The sequence below is a fragment of the Nyctereutes procyonoides genome, unplaced genomic scaffold, assembly GCF_905146905.1.
Source record: "Nyctereutes procyonoides isolate TBG_1078 unplaced genomic scaffold, NYPRO_anot_genome, whole genome shotgun sequence".
NCBI lineage: Eukaryota > Metazoa > Chordata > Mammalia > Carnivora > Canidae > Nyctereutes > Nyctereutes procyonoides.
This window is the reverse complement of record NW_026575146.1, coordinates 40249759-40271090: the sequence shown is the minus strand read 5'-3', so window position 1 is coordinate 40271090 and position 21332 is coordinate 40249759. Positions and strand designations below refer to the sequence as shown.

Below are 21332 nucleotides of genomic sequence, written 5' to 3'. Positions count from 1 at the left end.
GAGAGTGCCAAGGGGAGGAAAAGTGGGCTGTGATTTTAAATGCCATGGATTAGGAAAACCTCACTAAGATGACGACATATAAGCAAAGGCAAAAAGGACTGCCATGCATAGGACCCAGAACAGGAGAATGCCTGGTATATGCAGAGAACAGGAGGGAGGTTAGGATGGCTGGCACAGAATGAGCAAGATGAATTCCAAGATGTAAAAGAGAACCAGATATTGTAGGGCTTTGCAGGCTATTTTAAAATTTTAGGTTTTACTTTGAATGAACTGGGAGCCAATGGAAGGTCTGGGGAAAAGGACTGCCATGACATGGCTTAAATTCAGAAACAAAACAAAACAAAATAGAACCTATAAGCACAGGATTTAGCCACCTGGAGTACAGGGTTTCTTAACCACAGGGGTTGAGACAATTGATCTAACTAATTCTTTTTTAAAGAGACAGAAGCAAATCATAAGAGGCTCAACTACAGAGAACAAACTAAGGATTAATGGAGGCAGGTAGGCAGGCAACGAGTGAAAAGGGTGATGGACATTAAGGAGGGCACTTCTGATGAGCACTGGGTATTATATGTAAGTCATAAATTGCTAAATTCTAAGCATGAAACCAATTTTACCATGTATGTTAACTAACCAGAATTTAATAAAAACTTGAAATATATATATATATATATTTTTCCCCCTTTTGTTTGATTTTGATTCTATACTTCAGGGGTTAGGGGTAGCAAGATGAGCAGCACTGTGTGCATTGTAGGATATTTTGGCAGCATCCCTAGCCGCTGTCCTCTGTATACACTAGATGCCAGTAGCATCCCCACCCATTTGTGAACACCAAAAATTAGTTCAAGACATTGTCAAATATCCCCTGGAGATAAAAATCATCCCAGTTGAGAACCACTACTCTAATGTCCTTCTGAGGACTCAGGAGAGGAGAGTAGAAGCAGGGGATCAACTGAGAGTCTAGGCAAGTTGGTAAGAAATGGTTGGTTTGTAAATGTGCCATGAGCCAGAACTTCCATGATACTGTAAAAGATCAGATGCAGGACAGAAGGTACAGAGTGGTCACATATGCTACCAAAGTGCTTGCCTGAATAAATGAAAAGCATCAGGAATTTAGCTCTGTTAAATGTGAACTATTCACATATAGTCAAGGATGTAAAGTAGGCAGTTAGACATAGGAGTCTAAAATTCAGAAGCAATGTCCACCCAAAATATATAAATCTGGGAGTCATGAGCATACAAATATTATTCCAAACCATGAGACCGGAAATCATCAATGGAAAGAACTAAAGAGGAGGAGATAAAAGACTAGACGCTGGGGTACTACAATCTACAGAACTTGAGGAGATGAAGATAAAACAGAAGAGGAGATGGAGAAGGAAAAGCCAGTCCGGAAAGACAAACACCAGGAAAAAAAAGTGCCCTGGAAGCCAAGTTTTAAAAAAAAGGATGCTGCTGACAGGTCAAGTAGGCTTCTCTCTTTTTACACTTATACAAATTTTTTTTGGTCTAAATAAGACTCTACCAAAGAAATACCGCAATTCATTTAACCTGTATTCCACAGTTGAGCATTAAATCCTTTATACAACAGAGAAGGATTTAAACACATGAAAAAAAAAGTGTATATTTAAGCCATTTCCAAGCTTTTGCTATTATAAAGAGTTCTGTAATGAATATCTTTTTGCCTAAATTTTTTCTTTGTTTAGGATGATTTCCTAAGCACTGACATGGAATTACAGGGTCAGATACCATACTCTCCAACAATAGTTATATTAATGCATATTCCCAGTAATTTTGTATGAGATTATCTATTTCAACTGCTCCTCTTCCTTGCCAACATTAGGTACTATAACTTTAAATACTTTTTTCAAAAGCAGTAGATAAGAGGTATCATCTAATGCTATTTTAATCTGAACTTCTCTATGAGAAAAGCAAAAAATTTCTATACATTTGTTAACTGGTTTGATTCTTCATAGGTAACTTATTTGTTCCTGGAATATAGGATTTTTCTTATTGTATAAATTCTTACATTAAAAAAATATATATATACACATACACACACACACATAAATACATATACTAATCCTCTAACCCATGTTTTGCAAATATTTTTCTGAATTTATATTTCATCGTTTAATTTTCTTTAACTTCTTTACAAACTTAATGTGGTGAAAATTAAGAATCTTTTCCTTTGTGATTCACTTCTTAAATACCCACTTCATAAAAACCAGGAATTCAAGATGGTTCACTTCTCTCAGCCCCTGTACCGCATGTACTCCAAGGAGATAGTAGAGGCACAAAGGAGGTAGGAGCTAGGTGGCTCTGCATTACACATGCATATAAAAACTCTGTTGATTTATAAAGACTAGCATACAAAGAATAGTGCCGAATTAAGTGGCATTTAATATCTCGATGCCACTGTGATCTAAGAAGATACTTCAGTATCAAAGTCAACATGCAGCAGATGAAGTTTTCCCATAAACAAGGGTGTAATATGAAAGCTGCTTTTTTTTAAAAAAAGTAAAAGCACATTCTGCATACATAAATAAATTTAAAATAAGTTGAGGCAAACCGTTAAGAGGTTTTATTTTTAGAACAGTAAGTTAACTGTAAATATTTTGATGTTACATCTATAATCTGAGATCATGCTAAATTGAGAAAACATCCCTTAAACTACAATTTAATGCATTGGGGAAAAAATATAAAAAATAGTAATTTCTAAATAAATAAATAGATGAATAAATAAATACAGATACAGTAATTTAAAAAAAAGGTAATTCCAGCTATAATTTTCAGATCACCCTAGTAATGTGTTATGGGTCCATTTTTAATGGAAGAGCTTAAACTAAAGCAGTTTCCACTGTTTTGGAGAATTTTGAATTAATTTTAACTTTGGCTATTGTTTGGAAAAGATGGGCTGCCTGTGTAGATATGAAGAATAGTTTTTTCATAAAACAGATGTTTATTTTTTATTAAAATGACCACTGTACTTGTTTTACCCCATTTGTATACCTGTGGTGAACTATAAAATTTAGGAATTAAAATGTGACCCTGTAATTCTAAAAAACAAAAAAAAGAGTTCTGTTGTAAGAAACATGGAAAGCTAGGTATCCACCCACAGAAACTTCTATAATTGTTGGCTAAGATACTAAAATATTTTAAATACAAAATAAAATAAAATATTTTGAGTACAAGTGGATAAAGACACCAAAAATGAAGAGCAGATAGTAATGAAGATGGGATCCCAAAGTGTTAAGACTGAAGATGGCTTTCACTTGGAAAACATTTGCTACACCAGGCAACCTGGAGTTTAGGTTTTCTCATCTCAGACTATGAAGAATAGGAGACTCTTCCAGAACCTGTATGACATGGGGTGTCTACCAAAAGATACTCCTCCCATGAAGATGAAATCCTAGAGTACAAAAACTTTGATATAAAGACCCTAGAAATACCTCCACCACAAAGCAAATAGCAAGGAACAGCTGTTTCAAACCTTAGCAGTAAAAGGGTAAGAAAAAAAAAATCACTACTCATAAAATGGTACCAAAGCCTGCCGTCACATCACACAGACTACATCCTGAACTCATTATCTGAATGATCCAAAAACCCTCATGGAGGAAGGTAACCTTTAAGAGAGTCTGTCAAAAGGAGTAACAACAAAAACTTCTGGAGTTTCCAAATTAAGCTCCACAAATATAAAGAAAATGACCATCTCATAGGGGAAAAAAAACTAAATGAAAAACTAAGTAGAAAAAAAGGAACTAAAACAAACAGATGTAGAAAAAGACCTGCAAGAACTTCAGACACTAAAACTGTAAGACTAATTAAATCGGTATATTTAAAATGTTTAAAGAAATAAAAGGCAAGAAACAGAAGTTTAAGAATGATGAAACAGGGGTGCCAGGGTGGCTCAGTTGGTTAAGCGTCTGCCTTTGGCTCAGATCATGATTTCAGGGTCCTGGGATGGAGCCCCAGGTCAGGTTCCTTGCTCAGAGGGGAGTCTGCTTCTCCCTCTGCCCCTCCCCTCCCTAGCTCCTGCTCCTATTCTCTCTCAAATAAATTAAATAAAATATATTTTTTAAAAAGAGAGAGGATGATGAAACAGATTTTTTTAAAACCTTCTAAAACCAAAAATAAATCTGAATGCCTAATAGATGTTTGTAATGACTGATCAGACAGAGCCAAAAACAAAATTACGAAACTGCCTGAATGAATTTAGTTGAACGCAGCACAGAAAAAGAGACGGAAAACACAATAAAGAGTTAAAATATATGGAGAGAGTCAAAAAGTATACATCCAATTAGCAATGCCAAAAGAAAAAAGGAAAGAGGCAATATGTGGAGGAGAGAAGAGTTTTTCCAAACCCTAAGAGAAAACAACTCACAGATTCCAAAACACAGTGAATCCCAAACAAGATTTAAAAAAGAATACCCCGGTGGCTCAGCGGTTTAGCGCCACCTTCAGCCCAGGGCCTGATCCTGGAGACCTGGGATCGAGTCCCACACTGGGCTCCCTGCACGGAGCCTGTTTCTCCCTCTGCTTGTGTCTCTGCCTCTCTCTCTCTGTCTCTCATGAATAAATAAATAAAATCTTTAAAAAAAAAAAAAAAAAGAATACCTCTCCCTTCGTCAACACTACTGGGAACCTATGGAGCATAAAGCTAAAGAAATTATCTTGAAATGCACCAGAAACAATGTGTTTATAAAGCAAAAACATACACTTCCCATACATACTACCCAACAATTTCACTCATAGGTAGTTACCCAAGAGAAATGGAGGCAAATTCCACAAAAAGCTTTTTACATAGATGCTAGTATCAATTTTATTCACAGCAGCCCCAAACTGCAAGCATTCCAGTACTCATCAAGTGATGTGGTACAGCCATACAATGAAATACTACTCAGCAATCAGGAAGGAGCCACTGATACATGCGTGAATCTCGAAACTGTAAGATGAACACAGAAGCCTTTCACCATGGTACATTCACACAGGATTCCAATTATGAGATGTGACAGAATAGCCAAAATTAAGCTACAGTGACAGGGAACAGATTGGCATTACCTAGGCAGGAGGTGAAGAGAATGGCCCACAGACACAGGGACCTAGGGGGACGCCTGGGGTGACAAAAATAATTCCGTATCTTGGCTGAGTTGATAGTTGCAGACTTGCATAAATTTGTCAAAGCTCACTGAACTTCAAGATGAGTAATTTATGCATGTAAATTATACTTTAATAAAGCTGATTCTTAAAAATTAGCAAGAGAAACTAACTTTCAAGAATGATTACAAAGTAGGGCAGCCCTGGTGGCTCAGAGGTTTAGTGCCACCTTCAGTTCAGGGCCTGATCCTGGAGACCCGAGATCGAGTCCCACGTCAGGCTCCCTGCATGGAGCCTGCTTTTCCCTCTGCCTGTGTCTCTGCCTCTCTCTCTCTCTCTCTCTCTCTCTCTCTGTGTTTGTGTGTGTGTGTGTCTCGTGAATAAATAAATAAAATCTTTAAAAAAAAATGATTACAAAGTAAAGACACTTTCACTTTCAGACCAAAATAGAGACAGATAATAAAAGAGATATTTCAAGTAGAAGGAAAGTAAATCAGTCTAAAGGTTTGAGAAACAAGAAGTTTTGGAAAACAAAAAAGTAGTAAAAATGTGGGTAAAGCAGTACTATCGTACAGATTTTTTTTTAAAGCTGTTAAAACATAAATTAAAAGTGTGTACGTTGGTTTGTGAGGTGATTATAATGTATTCCAAAGTTTCCTTTAATAATTAAGGAAGAAGGTCCTAATTAACTTCAGAAAGTAAAAATGTATGTTACAACATCAAGAGTAGCTAGAATTTCTGCATATATGTCAATACTCAAACTTATACATTAAAGGAATGTCGTTTACTGAATGTAAATAGTAGCTCCACAAAGGTGATTAAAATTTTAAAAAAGGACTATATAGCTTTCAAACGAACAAGGGTGAAACAGTGAAACAAAAAAGTAGTCAATTCAAATGAAGACCAAAAAGAAAAAGATACAGATGAAACAAATGAAAACACAAAATACGATCACATAAATCCAAATATAGTAATAATTATGTGTAAATGAACTAAACGCTCCAGTTAAATGGCAAAGACTCCAACTTGATTTTTTAAAAATATAACTGTATGCTGTTTAAAAAATTAAACATCAGGATCCCTGGGTGGCTCAGGTTTAGTGCATGCCTTCATCACAGGGCATGATATTGGAGTCCCAGGATCGAGTCTCACATCAGGCTCCCTGCATGGAGCCTGCTTCTCCCTCTGGCTGTGTCTCTGCCTCTCTCTCTGTATCTCTCATGAATAATAAATAAAATCTTTAAAAATAAATAAAAATAAAAGATAAATATCTAAGGATAGCGAAAAGTTGAAAGTAAAAAGATTTAAAAAGATATCAGGCAAGGGCACCTGAGTGATTCAGTGGGTTGAGCATCTGACTCCTGATTTTGGCTCATGTGGTCACCTCACATTTGTGGGACTGAGCCCAAGCTGAACGTGGAGCCTGTTCAAGATTCTCTCTCCCTCTGCCCCTCTTGCCCCCCTAACTCACATGCTTGACATCTCTCAAAACTAAAGTAAAAATAAAAGATACCAGGCAAGTCACCAAAATTAATTTAGCTACATTAATATCTTTTTAAACTTTTTGCCTTAAATTCTTAGGAATAAGCAACTTTACAGCATCAGTAATTTCATAACTATTAAAAGTTCATTGCAGGGGCACCTGCGTGGCTCATTCGGTTAAAAGTCTGTCTGATTCTTGATTTTGGCTCAGGTCATTATCTCAGGGTTCTGGGATGGAGCCCTGTGTTGGGCTCCATGCTCAGCATGGAGTCTGCTCCAGATTTCTCTCTCCCCCTCTTCCCCGCCCTCTATTCTCTTTCTCTCTCTAATAAAATAATCTTAAAAAAAAAAAAAGTTCACCTCAGAAAGAATAGAAATCAATTCACATTTATATGCAATAAATAATAAGCCTCAAAAAATAAGTAACAAAAACTGACCTACAAAAAGGAGACACATTTGCAATCACAGTGAGAGACTTTTAACACATTTTTCACAGTAATTGATAACACTGGAATAAAAATTGAGAAGGACAGAAAGATCTTCTCAACATGATAACCAATCTTATCCCAATGGGGAAACATACAACTGTGCTGGACAGCTGTGGAACAGTTCATTCCAAGGATATAAGAAATAATAACAAAAGGTGACCTAATTCAAAGCCATAAAATAAATGCCCAAAATTTCAAAAGATTCTAACCATAAAGAATGTCCTCTTATGCTGCTACAAAATGCTAGAAATCAATAATAAAATAAATACAAAATTGGAAATTAAAAAGCCAACTCTGACATGACCAATGAATCAAAGTAAAAATCATAATGGAAATAAAGTTTTAAAACAAAGATAATGAAAATACTAAATATCAAAACGTATATAATGCAGCTGAAGCAGTAATTAGAATGACACTTATAACTTAAAAATACATATCCTGGAAAAGACTGAAAATTACTGGATGCCTATCGTAAAGTGACAATATATTTAAAAAAAAAAAAGGAAAATGACAATCCTAAAAAGAAAAAAAGAAGAAGAAAGAAAAGCAGGAAGATTAAGAGATGGCACTGTAAGCCACTGTTAATATGGGGATTTGGGGATGCCTGGATGGCTCAGCAGTTGAGTGTCTGCCTTCGGCTCAGTTCCTGATCCTAGCATCTGGGATGGAATCCCACATTAGACTGCTTGCAGGGAGCCTGCTTCTCCCTCTGCCTGTGTCTTTGCCTCTCTCTGTGTCTCTCATGAATAAATAAATAAAATTTAAAAAAAAAAAAAGAAAATATGGGGATTTCAACTTCAAAGACATGCTAAAAGTGATTCTAGGAAACAGCAAGTGGAAAGGGAACCAGTTTTTCCTGATTAAACTATGCAAAACTATGTGACTCTTTAAACTGTCCATATATTAACTTTAATAAAAATTTAAAACCAAATTTAAAAGAGTAAAAAATTAAAAACAAAATGTAACAGAAGCCCATATGGTAACTGTCATCATGCTACCACAGATACATGAAAAAAGAGCTGTGAAAATACAGAATTTTGACACTTCCAATATTCTGCCATTAAAAAGCAAAAGCAAATAAAACTGTACTTGTCACTATGAATAAATAATAATAGTTTTAAAAACATGTATGGTGGTCCAAAAAGTCTGCTAATAATTACTTCAACAACTCTATATGTTGCCTTCAAATGCATTCAATTTGCCTCCATCTGGCCTTAACACATCTGGAAACAAAGTGGGTAGTATTCAGGATTCCAACAAACACATCAAGTAATTTTAAGCTCCAATGGCTGATACTGAAAATGACATGCAAATCCAAGTGGAAAAAGTCAAAATTGAAATTAATTTCTTTTATCTTTAATATGTCATGACTTGCCAGTATCTGAGAAGAATCATCTTCTTCTGAAAAAAATTCTTCCAAACACTTATCTAGAACCAACCAATATTTTTAATTCTCAAAAATACATCAATTAAATACTGCTGCTTATAGTTCCAACACACACTTGAAAAAATAGAGATTAAAGTATTTGATTAATGCATCCCTCTGAAATTAAAAAAATATATATATTACAGTGTCAACAAAACTATTTTAGAAATGATTTTCCAGTTATGTAAATAAAAAAGAATGCTCTATTCCCCTTAACATATGCTACAGAAATATAGCTGTATTCCATTAAACTTTATGGCAAAACAGAGGACATATCAATAAATTTACACTATCTGGAATACCTGAAGTAGCTTCTTTTGCTTAAACATAATAAAAAAGAGTGACTCACTTGGGGAGACTTTTCAGAGCACTTACATTCTTTTTTTTTTTTTAATTTTTTTTTTATTTATTTATGATAGTCACAGAGAGAGAGAGAGAGAGGCAGAGACACAGGCAGAGGGAGAAGCAGGCTCCATGCACCGGAAGCCTGACGTGGGATTCGATCCCGGGTCTTCAGGATCGCGCCCCGGGCCAAAGGCAGGTGCCAAACCGCTGCGCCACCCAGGGATCCCCAGAGCACTTACATTCTGACAAACCTGTCTTTACCATCTGACCCTGGCCAAGTCAGACCAAAAGTAGTAACGTGCTCTTCTATGAGCAGCCAAACTAAAGGAAAGCTGGCCAGCTGTTAGGCGCCAAGCAGGAAACCATCAAGGGTAGCGTAGGCCAGGTGATGAATTAACAGGCAAGACATCTAAGAACTCATCACCATAGCTTACAAGAAAGAAGTGGCCTCCTAAAGAATGAGAATCAAAATCCCAGCCTTGACACCCATTAAAAAAATTATTTTTTTATTCCCACATCAAAACACCATTTTTTAATCATGTTATATAGTTCTTATACACAAGAAGACAGAAGTAGGTGACTTCTTCACATAATAATCAATCCCTTCTCCAAATCCCTTCCACACATTTCTTTGCTTTGAGTTAGCAGTATTTATCATCTCTAGTTTATTCTGAATTCTCAGCTAGGCACAAAGGCATTAAAATAGTAGCCAGATAGTTTTGGTAGGTTCAGTGGGAGAAAATCATCCTGCATCCTTTCCTGAATGCCTCTTCCTATCTTCTTTTTCTCTTTTTGATAAATATCACTCTCCTTTATTCCTGCCTTCCTCCTAGTTCCCCTGATTTCAAAGCACCTTCCAACATCCCCCAAATCTCTGAGAGTACCAAGGAACTGGGGAAGGGGGAGTGAGAGCAACCTGCTGCTGCTCCTATTGCATCCAAAGATCCTAAGTTCCCAAAGAGAACCCTGAAAAATGAGAACTCTAAAGCATGAACATTAGCTAGCAACCACAGCCCAGCCCACCCTTGGGCAACATGGTTGAACTGTGAGGGTCCAAGTCACACATGGATTTTTTTCTGACAAATGCAGTACAGTTCTCTTCCTTATGATTTTCTTAGTAATGTTTTCTTTTCCTTAGCTCACTTTACTGTATACAGTATGTAGTACATATAGCATACAAAATGTGTTAATCAACTGCTTATATTATTGGTAAGGATTCTAGTCAACAGTAGGTTATTAAGTGATTAACCTGCAGGGAGTCAAAAGTTATACGTACATTTTTTACTCCATTGGGAGGGTAGCACCCCTAAGCCCCTCATTTTTCAAGGGTCAATTGTATTTCTCTTTTTATTTCTAAAATAAAAGTCACATTAAAATCTTTTTCTTTGATGGGGGCAAGATGGTGGAAGAGCAGGGTCCCCAAATCACCTGTCCCCACCAACTTACCTAGATAAGTAATCTTATCTTATCAGCTGGGTGAGAATAAGAAACTGTATCTACTAATTGCCACCAATTCCATCAAGGTTTACTTGCTGTGTAACCCATGCTAAGTACATTCCAGTAAATAAATGAGGATAAGAAATGTTAACAAGAAGTCACCCTCCCTGTGAATCAACTCAGATATAAAGACTTCAAATTCTCCTCCCCTCCCCGCCATTCCCTGGTTATATAGTGACTGTCAGGAAAAACAATCCAACAAGCAGAGACTACAGTTTTAATCTAGCACTTTTTCAGCTCTCACCCCCCTTGTTAGTTGGATGGAACGAAGACAAAGACAACTTCAACATAAGATTTTAAAATGCCATTTTAAAGATTACTTGTTAAAAAGAGTAAAAAAAAAAACTATGCCAATTAAAGCAATGAGCCCAAGTGATAAAAAAAATGTAAAAGCTAGTCCAAAAATTTAATGAGCTAGTCCCTTCATTTTACAGATGAGCAGTCTGTAGCTCAGAATGCTGAAATAACTACCTAATGTCACCCAGAAAAGGCAACACTACTTTCATATTTTAGAAATAAAGAGAAGAAGGAAAACAGTGATTACATGCCTTAGGAAAGGGAAAAGAATAAAGGAACTTTTTCTTAAAATCAATTAAGATGCTGTATTTTCTATATTTATACCTGAAAATCATCAACAAGCTCAGGGAAAAGGTGTTCATACATTTTAAGTTCTTCTATCGTTCGTCCAGGCTCCTGCTGAGGTTTTAGTTTGTTAATATCCGTTTCAATATCATCATTCTGAAATAATAAAAATGCAACCAGTTAAAAAAAAGGTAAAATTACAGAATACATTTCAGATAAAGTTTTCCAAATTATTAATTATATATAGAGAATAATCACTGAATAAAGGTTGTATTAATTTTACCATAGATTGAATTGCTTGTATTTTGGGGTCATTTCGTTGTTGTTGTTTTGGTTATTTCATTGTGTTTTGTTTTTGTCAAAGGCTATTCTAATAGAACACAGTATTTGGGCTCCTGAAGACAGAAAACCTAGTGTCAAGATCCAGACTAAGGATGTTCCCCACAATCTCCTTAAGTGCCATAGTTTTATTCATATTAAAGGGAAGATGAACTTAAAATTAAATTGAAAAATATAAATATATGATGGTAGTGGTGATAATCAAAATAACTAACATTTACTTAGCACTGAAAATGTGAGAAGCACTATGCTAAGCATTTTACATAATTTAATCTGCAAAAAAACACTATGAAGTAGTTAGCATCATTACTTCCATTTAACTGTAGAGGAAACCAAGGTACAGGGAGGCTAAGGGGCTTGCTCAAAATTACACAGTGTGCAAAGGGCCAGGATGAAAACTAATCACTGATTTCAGAGCATACTCTGTTAGTCAATGCACTGCCTCAAGACAAACCAACAATTACCCCATACTCTCATATTCCATGGTCAATAAAGTTCCCTTAGGAAAGCTCAGTGTCACTATATATTGTTTCTCAGGGGAAAAAAAGTAAAAAGCTGAACAACACCAGGAAATTACTTCCATGCCCCTTTAGGAAGGAAGAGGGTAAATTTAAAGGAGAGGTATGACTCAGAAAAACAGGATATGTATCTGGGATTAATTCGATCTCTATCTGTTCAAAGACCTACACATACTGTGCCAGAAAGAGAAGTTCAGTTTACCTACTATCCAAGCTATTCTCTACAACCTTCAACAAACCAGGCCTCACAAATACAAACTCATCATTTCATTATCTTCATTGCTAAAGAGAGATATAAGACCATTTAATTTTCAATGGGTTTTAATTTTGCAATTATCATCAGAGTAAACATACTTTTAGCCTTAAATCTATCATGCTTCAATCCTTAAAATGTTTTATATACGAAAAAAAATGTTTTATATAAGTATATCTGACTAAATATAGACATTTCACATTACCAAGTAATTTAAAAGGAAAAACATACTTTGTATTTCTCATACTTCATATTCAGGAACTTAGCTATTATTTGTATAACCAATAAAAAGATTTTCTCCGTTGCCATAAATAAATCACACTGGTTGTATTTAAAGAGTATCATCTTAGTGGATCATTAGTGTATAACTATTAGTACATGAATATGTAATTTCATAGATCTTTAAATTATGCACTGATGAACCAAAATATATAATTTCCTTGACTGGCACCTAATAAAGTATACAATGCTTTCAAAATAACAAAAAGTTTATAGAAATATTCTTTTTCTAAGCATACTCAAATTCAACATTCAATATTATTTTATGACAATAGAGCCTTATATATATAGCTTTCAAAACAAAAAAAAATAATTTATCTGTAAACAAGCATTGTGGGGAAAAACTATTACTTGGAGAGGTTGGAAGCAGGAAATTCATGTTTTGGTTCAGGGGAAAACAAAGATGAAGAGCTACTGATAGCCTTAGAAGAGAAAAAAGAAATCTACTTTACACCATTCCTTAAAGTTCTTCTAAAATAAAGGAAGGGAAAACAATGCATTGAAGCTTATATACTGTCAAGTCCTGGCTACCTGGAGAGGAGTCTTCTAAACTTCCAAGTTTCTATAAATGCTCCAAACTGAAAAATCTGTGGTAAAGGGAATGGAATCATACAGTGAGGGAAAAACAATCTCTAAAACTACAACCACAATCAATCACAAACAAATATTAAACCCAAACAATGTAACAGATTCACCTGACACACAGGAAAGAAATAAGGGACTTAGTTAAAAAGGAAAAATTAGTCCAAATGTAACCACCAATGACAGGAAGAGGTAAACTGTAGTGAAGAAGAAAAATAAGATAATATAGCTCAGCAGTCTCAAACAGCCAACAATTCTGTAGTCCTTTAAAAAAAAAACAACATTTTGGTATAGTATGGTGGTAGAGAGAGTGGACATTCACATCAGATTGCTTTATTCTGAATCCTGGCCCCATCTCTTATAAGCTATGTTGATAACTACATTATGGTTATGTAAAAGAATACATAAAAATATTTTTTAATTAAAAAATAAAATAAAGAATACAACTATTCGTAGGGAATATTCGCTGACATATTTAGGGGTAAAGGACTATGATACATAATATATGTAACTTACACTCATATGATTTTTAAAAAAATTTTAAATATGTATTCATGCATATACACTGACAATCTCCAAGCAGCAAAATTAGAATCATTATTATAATTCCTACTGAGTTCTATTTCTCGACCAACCTTTATCTTTAAATCTGTAGTGATCACAACAAATATTTATAATGAGGACTCTGAGCCATAAAAAATAAATTATACTCAACATACTAGGTTTTTAAGAACATGGAAACATACAGCACATAAAAGAAAGGTTTCTATCAAAATATAATTCTTTAAGGTATAATAAATTTAATGTCAATCTGAAATTTTACTATCTCTAAACATTCAGTTCCCAAAGAACCCCCCAAAAATGATTTTTTAATATAGCTCCTATATCTAAAGAAAACTTTACATAACAGAATTTAAATTCTCATAACTTGGATCCCATGGTTCTTTCCTTACATCAAGTCCAGAACCATAATCATAGAGTCAATCCAGATTTTTCTGCCTTGACCATCAGAGCCAGCACTGTTTCTCTTCTTTCTAGCTTCCTGAAGCAAGGATGCAGACCATCATACTGCCCAGATTGGCTACCTTGACAATTCTGCCAAAGCTTGCCTTGGTGATCGCATTTATCGATAATGAAACTGGTTCTACATATACTATTAAGATGGAAATCTCCTTCCAGTATATTAGATTCTATCTCTAGAGAGGGTCAAATACTCAGTGTACCCAATTTTCATGTGGCATTAAAGACAAAAAGGGACAAGCAGGCAAGGGTCAATGGATCCCTCTCTACTTGCCAAAAAAGCACTAAGCTAAACAGTTGAAAACTGAAGGAGTTAAGCAGGTATTTTTCCACAGATATTAAAATGACCCCTTCTCAACACTAAATAAAGCAAATATAGTCTCTACACCTCCAGGAGTGCCATAAAATTCTAAAAACTCCCCTGCCTCTTTACTTAACATCACATATAACATGACAATAATCTTATCTTGCCTCAATTCAATTAATATTTTTGTCCATTTTCTTATTCATTTAACGGAAACCTAAGAATCATTATGTAAACTCTAATTCTTACCAAAAAGCCAGCAGTTACAGATTATTTTCCTACTATTTTTATATCCCCAAAAGACTGCTGAAAGGGGAACAGGTTGCCACTGAGAACCTCAAACCACTTTCCTTCAAACTCAGATTTCCTTAGACTTTGAAACCTAAGTCAGATGGGTTCCTGAGATCATTCTGGTCAAAAAGAGTGAAAATAAGTTATTTTAATGCCTTCTTCAGACCAATGCACTCAAAGCAACATTATTTTCCCTTTCATGAGTTTAGTGTCACAAGTCATCACAATAAAAAAATGTGAACAAAACAAATTAATCTACTATTAAGCTACATCAATTTCCCCAATCTTTGTTTTACAACTGGGTACACAACTTATAAGGTTGACTGAAGACAGATATTTATACTAACCTTAAAATTCTGATCTACGTCATCTTCATTTTCAGTTTCGTTTTCGGCTTCTAAGTCAATATCGTCGTTGTCATCACTTTCATCTACTACGTCATCCACTGTGACATAAAACGTGCTATAAGTAGGTCAGAGGTAAGCATTCTATAACATGCACATCCAAAGACAGGATGCTATATACAAACAACACTGGTATTTCCATCACCAAAGAAAAAGTTAATGAAATTCCTTATTAAAAAATGTCTCTAAGGCTGTGCTAGGTGTTGAAAGTCTATGAGATAAAGTGAAAGTACTTTAAAATTCGAAAAAGTACTTTAAAAATGTATGGGTGTTTTTTACCCATGTTCTCTGTTTTTAAAATGAATGTCTTCTGTTGCAACAGCCTGAATGAAACATCTTACTTCCTGTAAGTGACAAATTTCAAGAACTGGTTTCATTCCTTTAACAACTGACTTCTCATTTGTTTCAATAGCTACCATGTGTCATGTGTGCCATACTGTATGCTGAGAACTTTTTATTTTTTTTATTTTTTTTTTGAGAACTTTTTAAAATATGTGTATAGTCCCTGTCCTCAGAAAGCTTGAGTGGTTAAAGAGCAGAAAAGAGTAAACAGGTAACTACAATACAAAAGTATAAGTTAATGAAGGCAATGTTTGGGAAAACAAAGGATGGAATAACTAACTGCAATCTGCCTGGAGTCAAGAGACTAAGAGTGATCACTCCACAAAACAGGTAATTATTAAGCAGTATCCTGAAGAAAATACAGTAGCTTTCTAGGCGAGCAAAGGAGTGGTTGAGTATGGCTTTTAAGAAAAAGATGAAAGTAAGTAAAGAGTTGAGATGATATTCTTGGAAAACAGCAAGTGTGACTAAACTTGTATGCTTGGGAAAGTACTAAGAAAGGCAAGTAAGAATGAGGAAATGAAAGGTACAGTAGGCCAAGCAGTTTAGATTCTTAACCTATGGAAGACAAGCACTGAGAATTTTCAGTGCTTGAGAGGTGAATGGCTTAATTCAACTTAACAATGCTCAAAAGACCACTCTAAAGGTGAGAGAGGAAGCACATATGTGGAGGAGATCAAATTAAAAGGAGACAGTGACTTTCTGGATCAATGCAGCAGGAACGGGGATGATATTCATATTCAAACTCAGAGAACACATTATGAAGGGACAAGAGGAACATGACTGTGAGGAAGACAAGGCAAGATGAGTGGAAGAGTATTCAGAGGTAAGTGAGTGCTTTAAAACAAACTAGAGAATATTTTAAAAGGACATTTTTCTAAAATATTTAATTCTATTGAGGAAGAACTGACACATATTAATTGTATATGTTTAAGTGTGCAATGTGATCATTTGATACAAATATACATAGTAAAATGATTACCAAGATGAAGATAATTAACACATCCATCATCTATACAATTAACATTGCTAACAGTGTGTGTGTGTGTGTGTGTGTGTGTGTGTGTGTGTGTGTGTCGTGAATACTTAAGAGCTCCTCTTGGAAACGTCTAAGTACACAACATCGTATTATTAACTATAGTCACACCAAGCTATTCATTAGATCATCAGAACTTGATCTTCTTAAACCGAAAATCTATTTTCAGTTTAAATCAAACCCTTTGACCCTATCACCCCATCTATCACCCCCCTCATTGCTGGCATCCAACATACTAGAATATCTAGTACTGTGTTGAATAGAAATGGTGAGAGTACATCTTTGTTTTCTTCCTGAGTAAGGGACAGGAAAGAAAGGGCTAGTTGGGAAAGACAGATAGGGGGTTATAGGATCAAGCTCACAGAAATCCCAAACATGCTGAGGTATAAGGAAACCAGATATAAAGGAACAAATCAGACCACCCCACCCTAGGTGTGGGTAGGCAAGGTATCTTTTTTATGACAGTCATCTGTGACTCACAAAGAGTAACCAGACCCCAAAGAAGAAGTAAGCCATTAAAGATGTTATCACCAGTCCTTACTCAAACTAAGACTTCAGAAGAATAAGGCCATAAGCTCCCTGGTCAGTTCTAAATAAAAGACTGTCAGAGAGGCTCACAATGGCAACCGTGTCGGATCCCCCCTCACTTCTGAGAGCTTTTCCTGTATTCTTGCTTAATAAACTTCTATCACTTTACTCACTCTCCTTTGTCCACAAGATTCATTCTTCGACTCCATGAGACAAGAACCTAGCTCTTGCACTTCATTCCTGATCTTATAGGAAAGGCTTTTAATTTTTTACCATGGAGAACAATATTAGCTATAGGCTTGTCATACACGGTCTTTATTATGAAGAGGAATATCTCTTTTTTAACTAACTTGTTAAGGATTTACCATGAAAGGATCTTGAATTTTATCAAATGTGTTTTCCGTATCTATTGAGATGATATGATTTTTATCCTTCATTATTAACGTGGTTTATCACATTTTGATTTGTGGATGTTGAAATGTTCTTGCATACCAGAGACAAATTCCACCTGATCATGGTATATGATCCTTTTCATTTGTTGTTAAAGTCAGTTTGCTGTTACTTCGCTACGGATTTCTGCACCTATGATCACCAGAGATACTGATCTGTGTAGGAGTGCTGATAACGCGGATTCCTTTGGCCCTCCATCTTGTTCGTGTCCGCACAATGACCTCTCAGGGCACAGTTATGCCCTGACCAGGAAGCAGAAAGGCTTGTTCTGATCTTCGCTAAAGTGGTGCACTACTTTGGATACCTAGTAAAGATCCTCTGGCACACATATGGCACCACTTTTAAGAACTACCCTTTTACCTCACCACAAATGTCCCTCACTCTAGAAAAGCTGTGGATTCTGGTCTAGACTGGCCAAAGAACGGCTGTGTAGCAGCAGCACCTGGATCGTGCACTCTCATCAGTAAGTTACCCTGAATAAAACTCTAAATGGTATGGAGGGAAAGTGCCCTCTTAGTCTGGAGGATGTATTTGAGGATACAGTTGCTTCTTCCAGACTTTTAGGACTGATTGGCTTGGATGGGGAAAGACTCTCATCTGAAAACAAACATGAGCACACAGGTTGGGGAGGTTCTTTGTGTCTTCTTCAATGTCCTTCATCAATGTCTTACAGTTTTCAATGTACAGGTCTTTCAACTCCTTGGCAAATTTATTCCTTTTTGTTATTGTATAGGGGACTGCTATCTTAATTTCTCTTTCAGATAGTTTATTGTAATTGTATAGAAACGCAACTGGTTTTTATACATTTGATTTTGTATCCCACAACTTTTTTCCTGAAAAGGCACAGCAACACAGTCTCCGGGCAAAAAGTATGCGCTACAAAAATGTCTGTTACTACTTCTGTTGCTTGAGCGACTGTGGTACTGCCATAGGTCACTGTGTAACATCAGCTCAGTTCATCCTAATTAATATCACTTTCAACTCTTTTGGAATTCAATTCTTTTGGAAATAGCAAGGGTTAAATATTGATACTGCACAGTAACTTGGGTCTATGTATGCGAATGTACGAACCTCAGTCAGTCATGGACAAACAAGGGAAGAGCTGACATTCAGAGAATGAACTACAAGAAAAAAAGAAAGGGACTGAATTAAGAAAAGCCTAATGCAAACAAGAAAGATGACTGCTTGGACAGGGAGAAGGGAAAATGCAGTTTAGTGTCTGAGAGAAAATGTTTTTAATTTTTAACCAAATCTTCCAAAGTATTTTCCTTTACATGGTTTTTCCCTTTGGTCCAGATGTCAAATGCCATATAGCTTAGGGTGTCTGAGCCTTTTTCTTCTCTTCCAATGAATAATATCAACTATTACAGCTTAATTATACAATTAAAATAAAGGACTATAAATCAATCCTTGTCGTGGTTTTCAAAATGTCCTTGGCTCATTAAGTAAAAACTAAAATACAGGGAAAAACTTAAATGCCTATCAACAAGAAGCTAATTAGATAAATTATACTAAATCTATATGACATAACAACTAAAAGGAATGAGTCAGTACTTTCTGTAAGGTTTTGGAAAGTATATTCCAAGGAGTTTATTTTGTTTTTGCTATTGCTCCTGTAAATGTGATCTACTTTCCTCTTATGTTTTCTATATGGTTTTGTTCATGTATCTAAATATATAACACATACACAGGAAACCTACTGACTTTTATATATTTCCCTTGTAAACAGTACTTTATTGAACTTTTATTTCGTCTAGATTAAGTTTTTAAAATTGATTTGCTTGGATTTTCTACACAGACAATAATATTCTCCACAGATACTACTAACTTTATCTCATCCATTTAATGCCTAAGACTTTCCTTTTCTCTGTCTTATGAATTTGTCTAGAGCTTTCAAAATGATGTTAACTAACAATGGTTGAAATTCTGTAACATTTTGCTACCATTTGTGACAATGGCTACTGATAGGAGTTGGAGAATATCCAGCTTGTTTGGGAAATATTCCTGGATTCCTTAAGAAATTTTATCTGGGGATGCCTGGGTGGCTCAGCAGTTGAGCGTCTGCCTTCAGCTCAGGATGTGATCCCAGAGTTCCAGGACTGCATCCAACATCATCAGGCTCCCTGCATGGAGCCTGCTTCTCCTCCCTCTGCCTCTCTCTCTGTGTGTCTCTCATGAATAAATAAATAAAATCTTTTTAAAAATTAAAAAAAATTTATCTGGAACTAAGAATTTTATTAAATCTCTTCACAGCATTTACCAAGGTAATCATTTGCTTTCTTTTTTTGATCTACTGATAATTTTATTAATTATATCTTAATATTACAATGAACTTACTTTTTAAAAAATAATCCTTACTTTGTCAAGGTGCCGTATACATTAAAAATATGACTCAATCCAATTTGCTAATATTTTAGGATTTTTACATTTATTTTCATGAGTGACAATGACCTCAGGTTTTAGTTTATTCCTACTAGTTTTGATTTCAACATCAAGCTGCTTCTAAACTTTCCCTTTTTTCTATGCTCTGGAAAACAAAGCAGAGAAAACTTTCTTGAAAGTTGATAGTTTCTTGAAACTATCACATCAGCAGCATTTGGTGTCTTCATGTAAGGCAACCTGACATGACAGCATATTCAGTTGCAGGTTTTCTACTATTTAAGTCGATTCTAGTTACTCATATTTGTCTAAAATACTGTCCATTTCAATCATATTTTCAAATGTATTAACAGGAGTTATCTTCTGCACCCACTTTTGTTGGTTAAACCTCCTCAATTTAATTTGCAAGAACTGAGAGGTATAGTAAAACCAACCCATAAGATTGTGTTTCTGTGAACTTCTTTTCATTCAGTGATTGTAGTTTCACCTATCTTTGCCCTAGTATTTATGGCATATCTGTTATTACCTAATTTGTATAAAATAACCCCTGCCGTTTTAAATTAAACACTTGTTCTGTGTAATATTGCCTTCCTCATCTCTTTTAAGGGAATAATACCTACACATCTGCCCATTTTTTTATACTTTCAAACTTCATACTTTCAAACTTTCATCTTGCTATTAAGAGTCTCCAGTACATATCAGCTACTTAGATTCTGGGTTGTTTTGTTTTGTTTTGTTTTTTTAAGGTTTTATTTATTTTTTCGTGAGAGACACAGGCAGAGAAGCAGGCTCCATGAAGGGAGCCTGACGTGGGACTTGATCCTGGGTCTCCAGGATCACGCCCTGGGCCAAAGGCAGTGCTAAACCACTGAGCTACCCGGGCTACCCTAGATTTGGTTTTTAACCCAACCACAGATTCTTTCCTTTGATCCATTTATTTTTTTTAAAATTATTTGACAGAGAGAGAGAAATAAATATTGACAGAGAGAGAAATAAATAAAGATTATTTATTTATTTGATAGAGAGAGAGAGAGACAGTAAGAGAACACACAAGCAGGGGGAGCAGCAGGCAGAGGGAGAAACACACTCCCCACTGAGGACCTGACATGTAGCTTGATCCCAGAACCCCGAGATCATGAAGGCAGATGCTTAACCAACTGAGCCACCCAGGAGCCCCAATTCATTTAGATATCTTATTACTAAAACCGATTTGCTTCTTCTTGCTTTGTATTTTGCACTCTCAGGATTTTTGTGCATCTCTGAAGTTTCCTTGCTTTTCTATAGCAATAATAAATGAGCCTCCTCCAGACTTTTCTCCCCCCCAAAATAAATAAAATATATCACTTTACATAAAATTTCAAAATGTTCATAGTCTCAGTCCATCCATGGATTCCTATGATTCAACAGATCCCAAACTAAGGATCTCTGTTTCAGATGTTAGTTTTACATTTTAAAATCCGTATCTGAACCACTATTTCTGTAATTATTTTAAAAATGCCAGAATAGTGTAATATTCCTAAGAATAGGAACCCAACCAATATAAACAATATAAATTATATTAAACATAAATGTATATTCTAGTTTATTTGTGTAAAAGACCCACTTTGTTATAGCTGTGAAATATGTATCCTTGGCCAAGAGTTGGTTGATGTATTCCAGACAGTATGACAATTATTTAGTATTATGTAAT

General features: G+C 35.4%; 1 protein-coding gene across 9 annotated transcripts in view; it reads right to left on the bottom strand.

Annotated features, from left to right (window-relative positions):
* The window catches only part of AGTPBP1 (ATP/GTP binding carboxypeptidase 1), a 257351-nt gene that overhangs the window by 150953 nt on the left and 85066 nt on the right, over positions 1–21332 (bottom strand). For all 9 annotated transcript variants that reach the window (XM_055310029.1, XM_055310025.1, XM_055310027.1 and 6 more), the window contains 2 exons: positions 14851–14948; positions 10957–11073 (listed from right to left, as the gene is read on the bottom strand). In XM_055310029.1, the coding sequence (XP_055166004.1) occupies positions 10957–11073; positions 14851–14948 (215 nt within the window). The remainder of the gene's footprint in view (positions 1–10956; positions 11074–14850; positions 14949–21332) is intronic.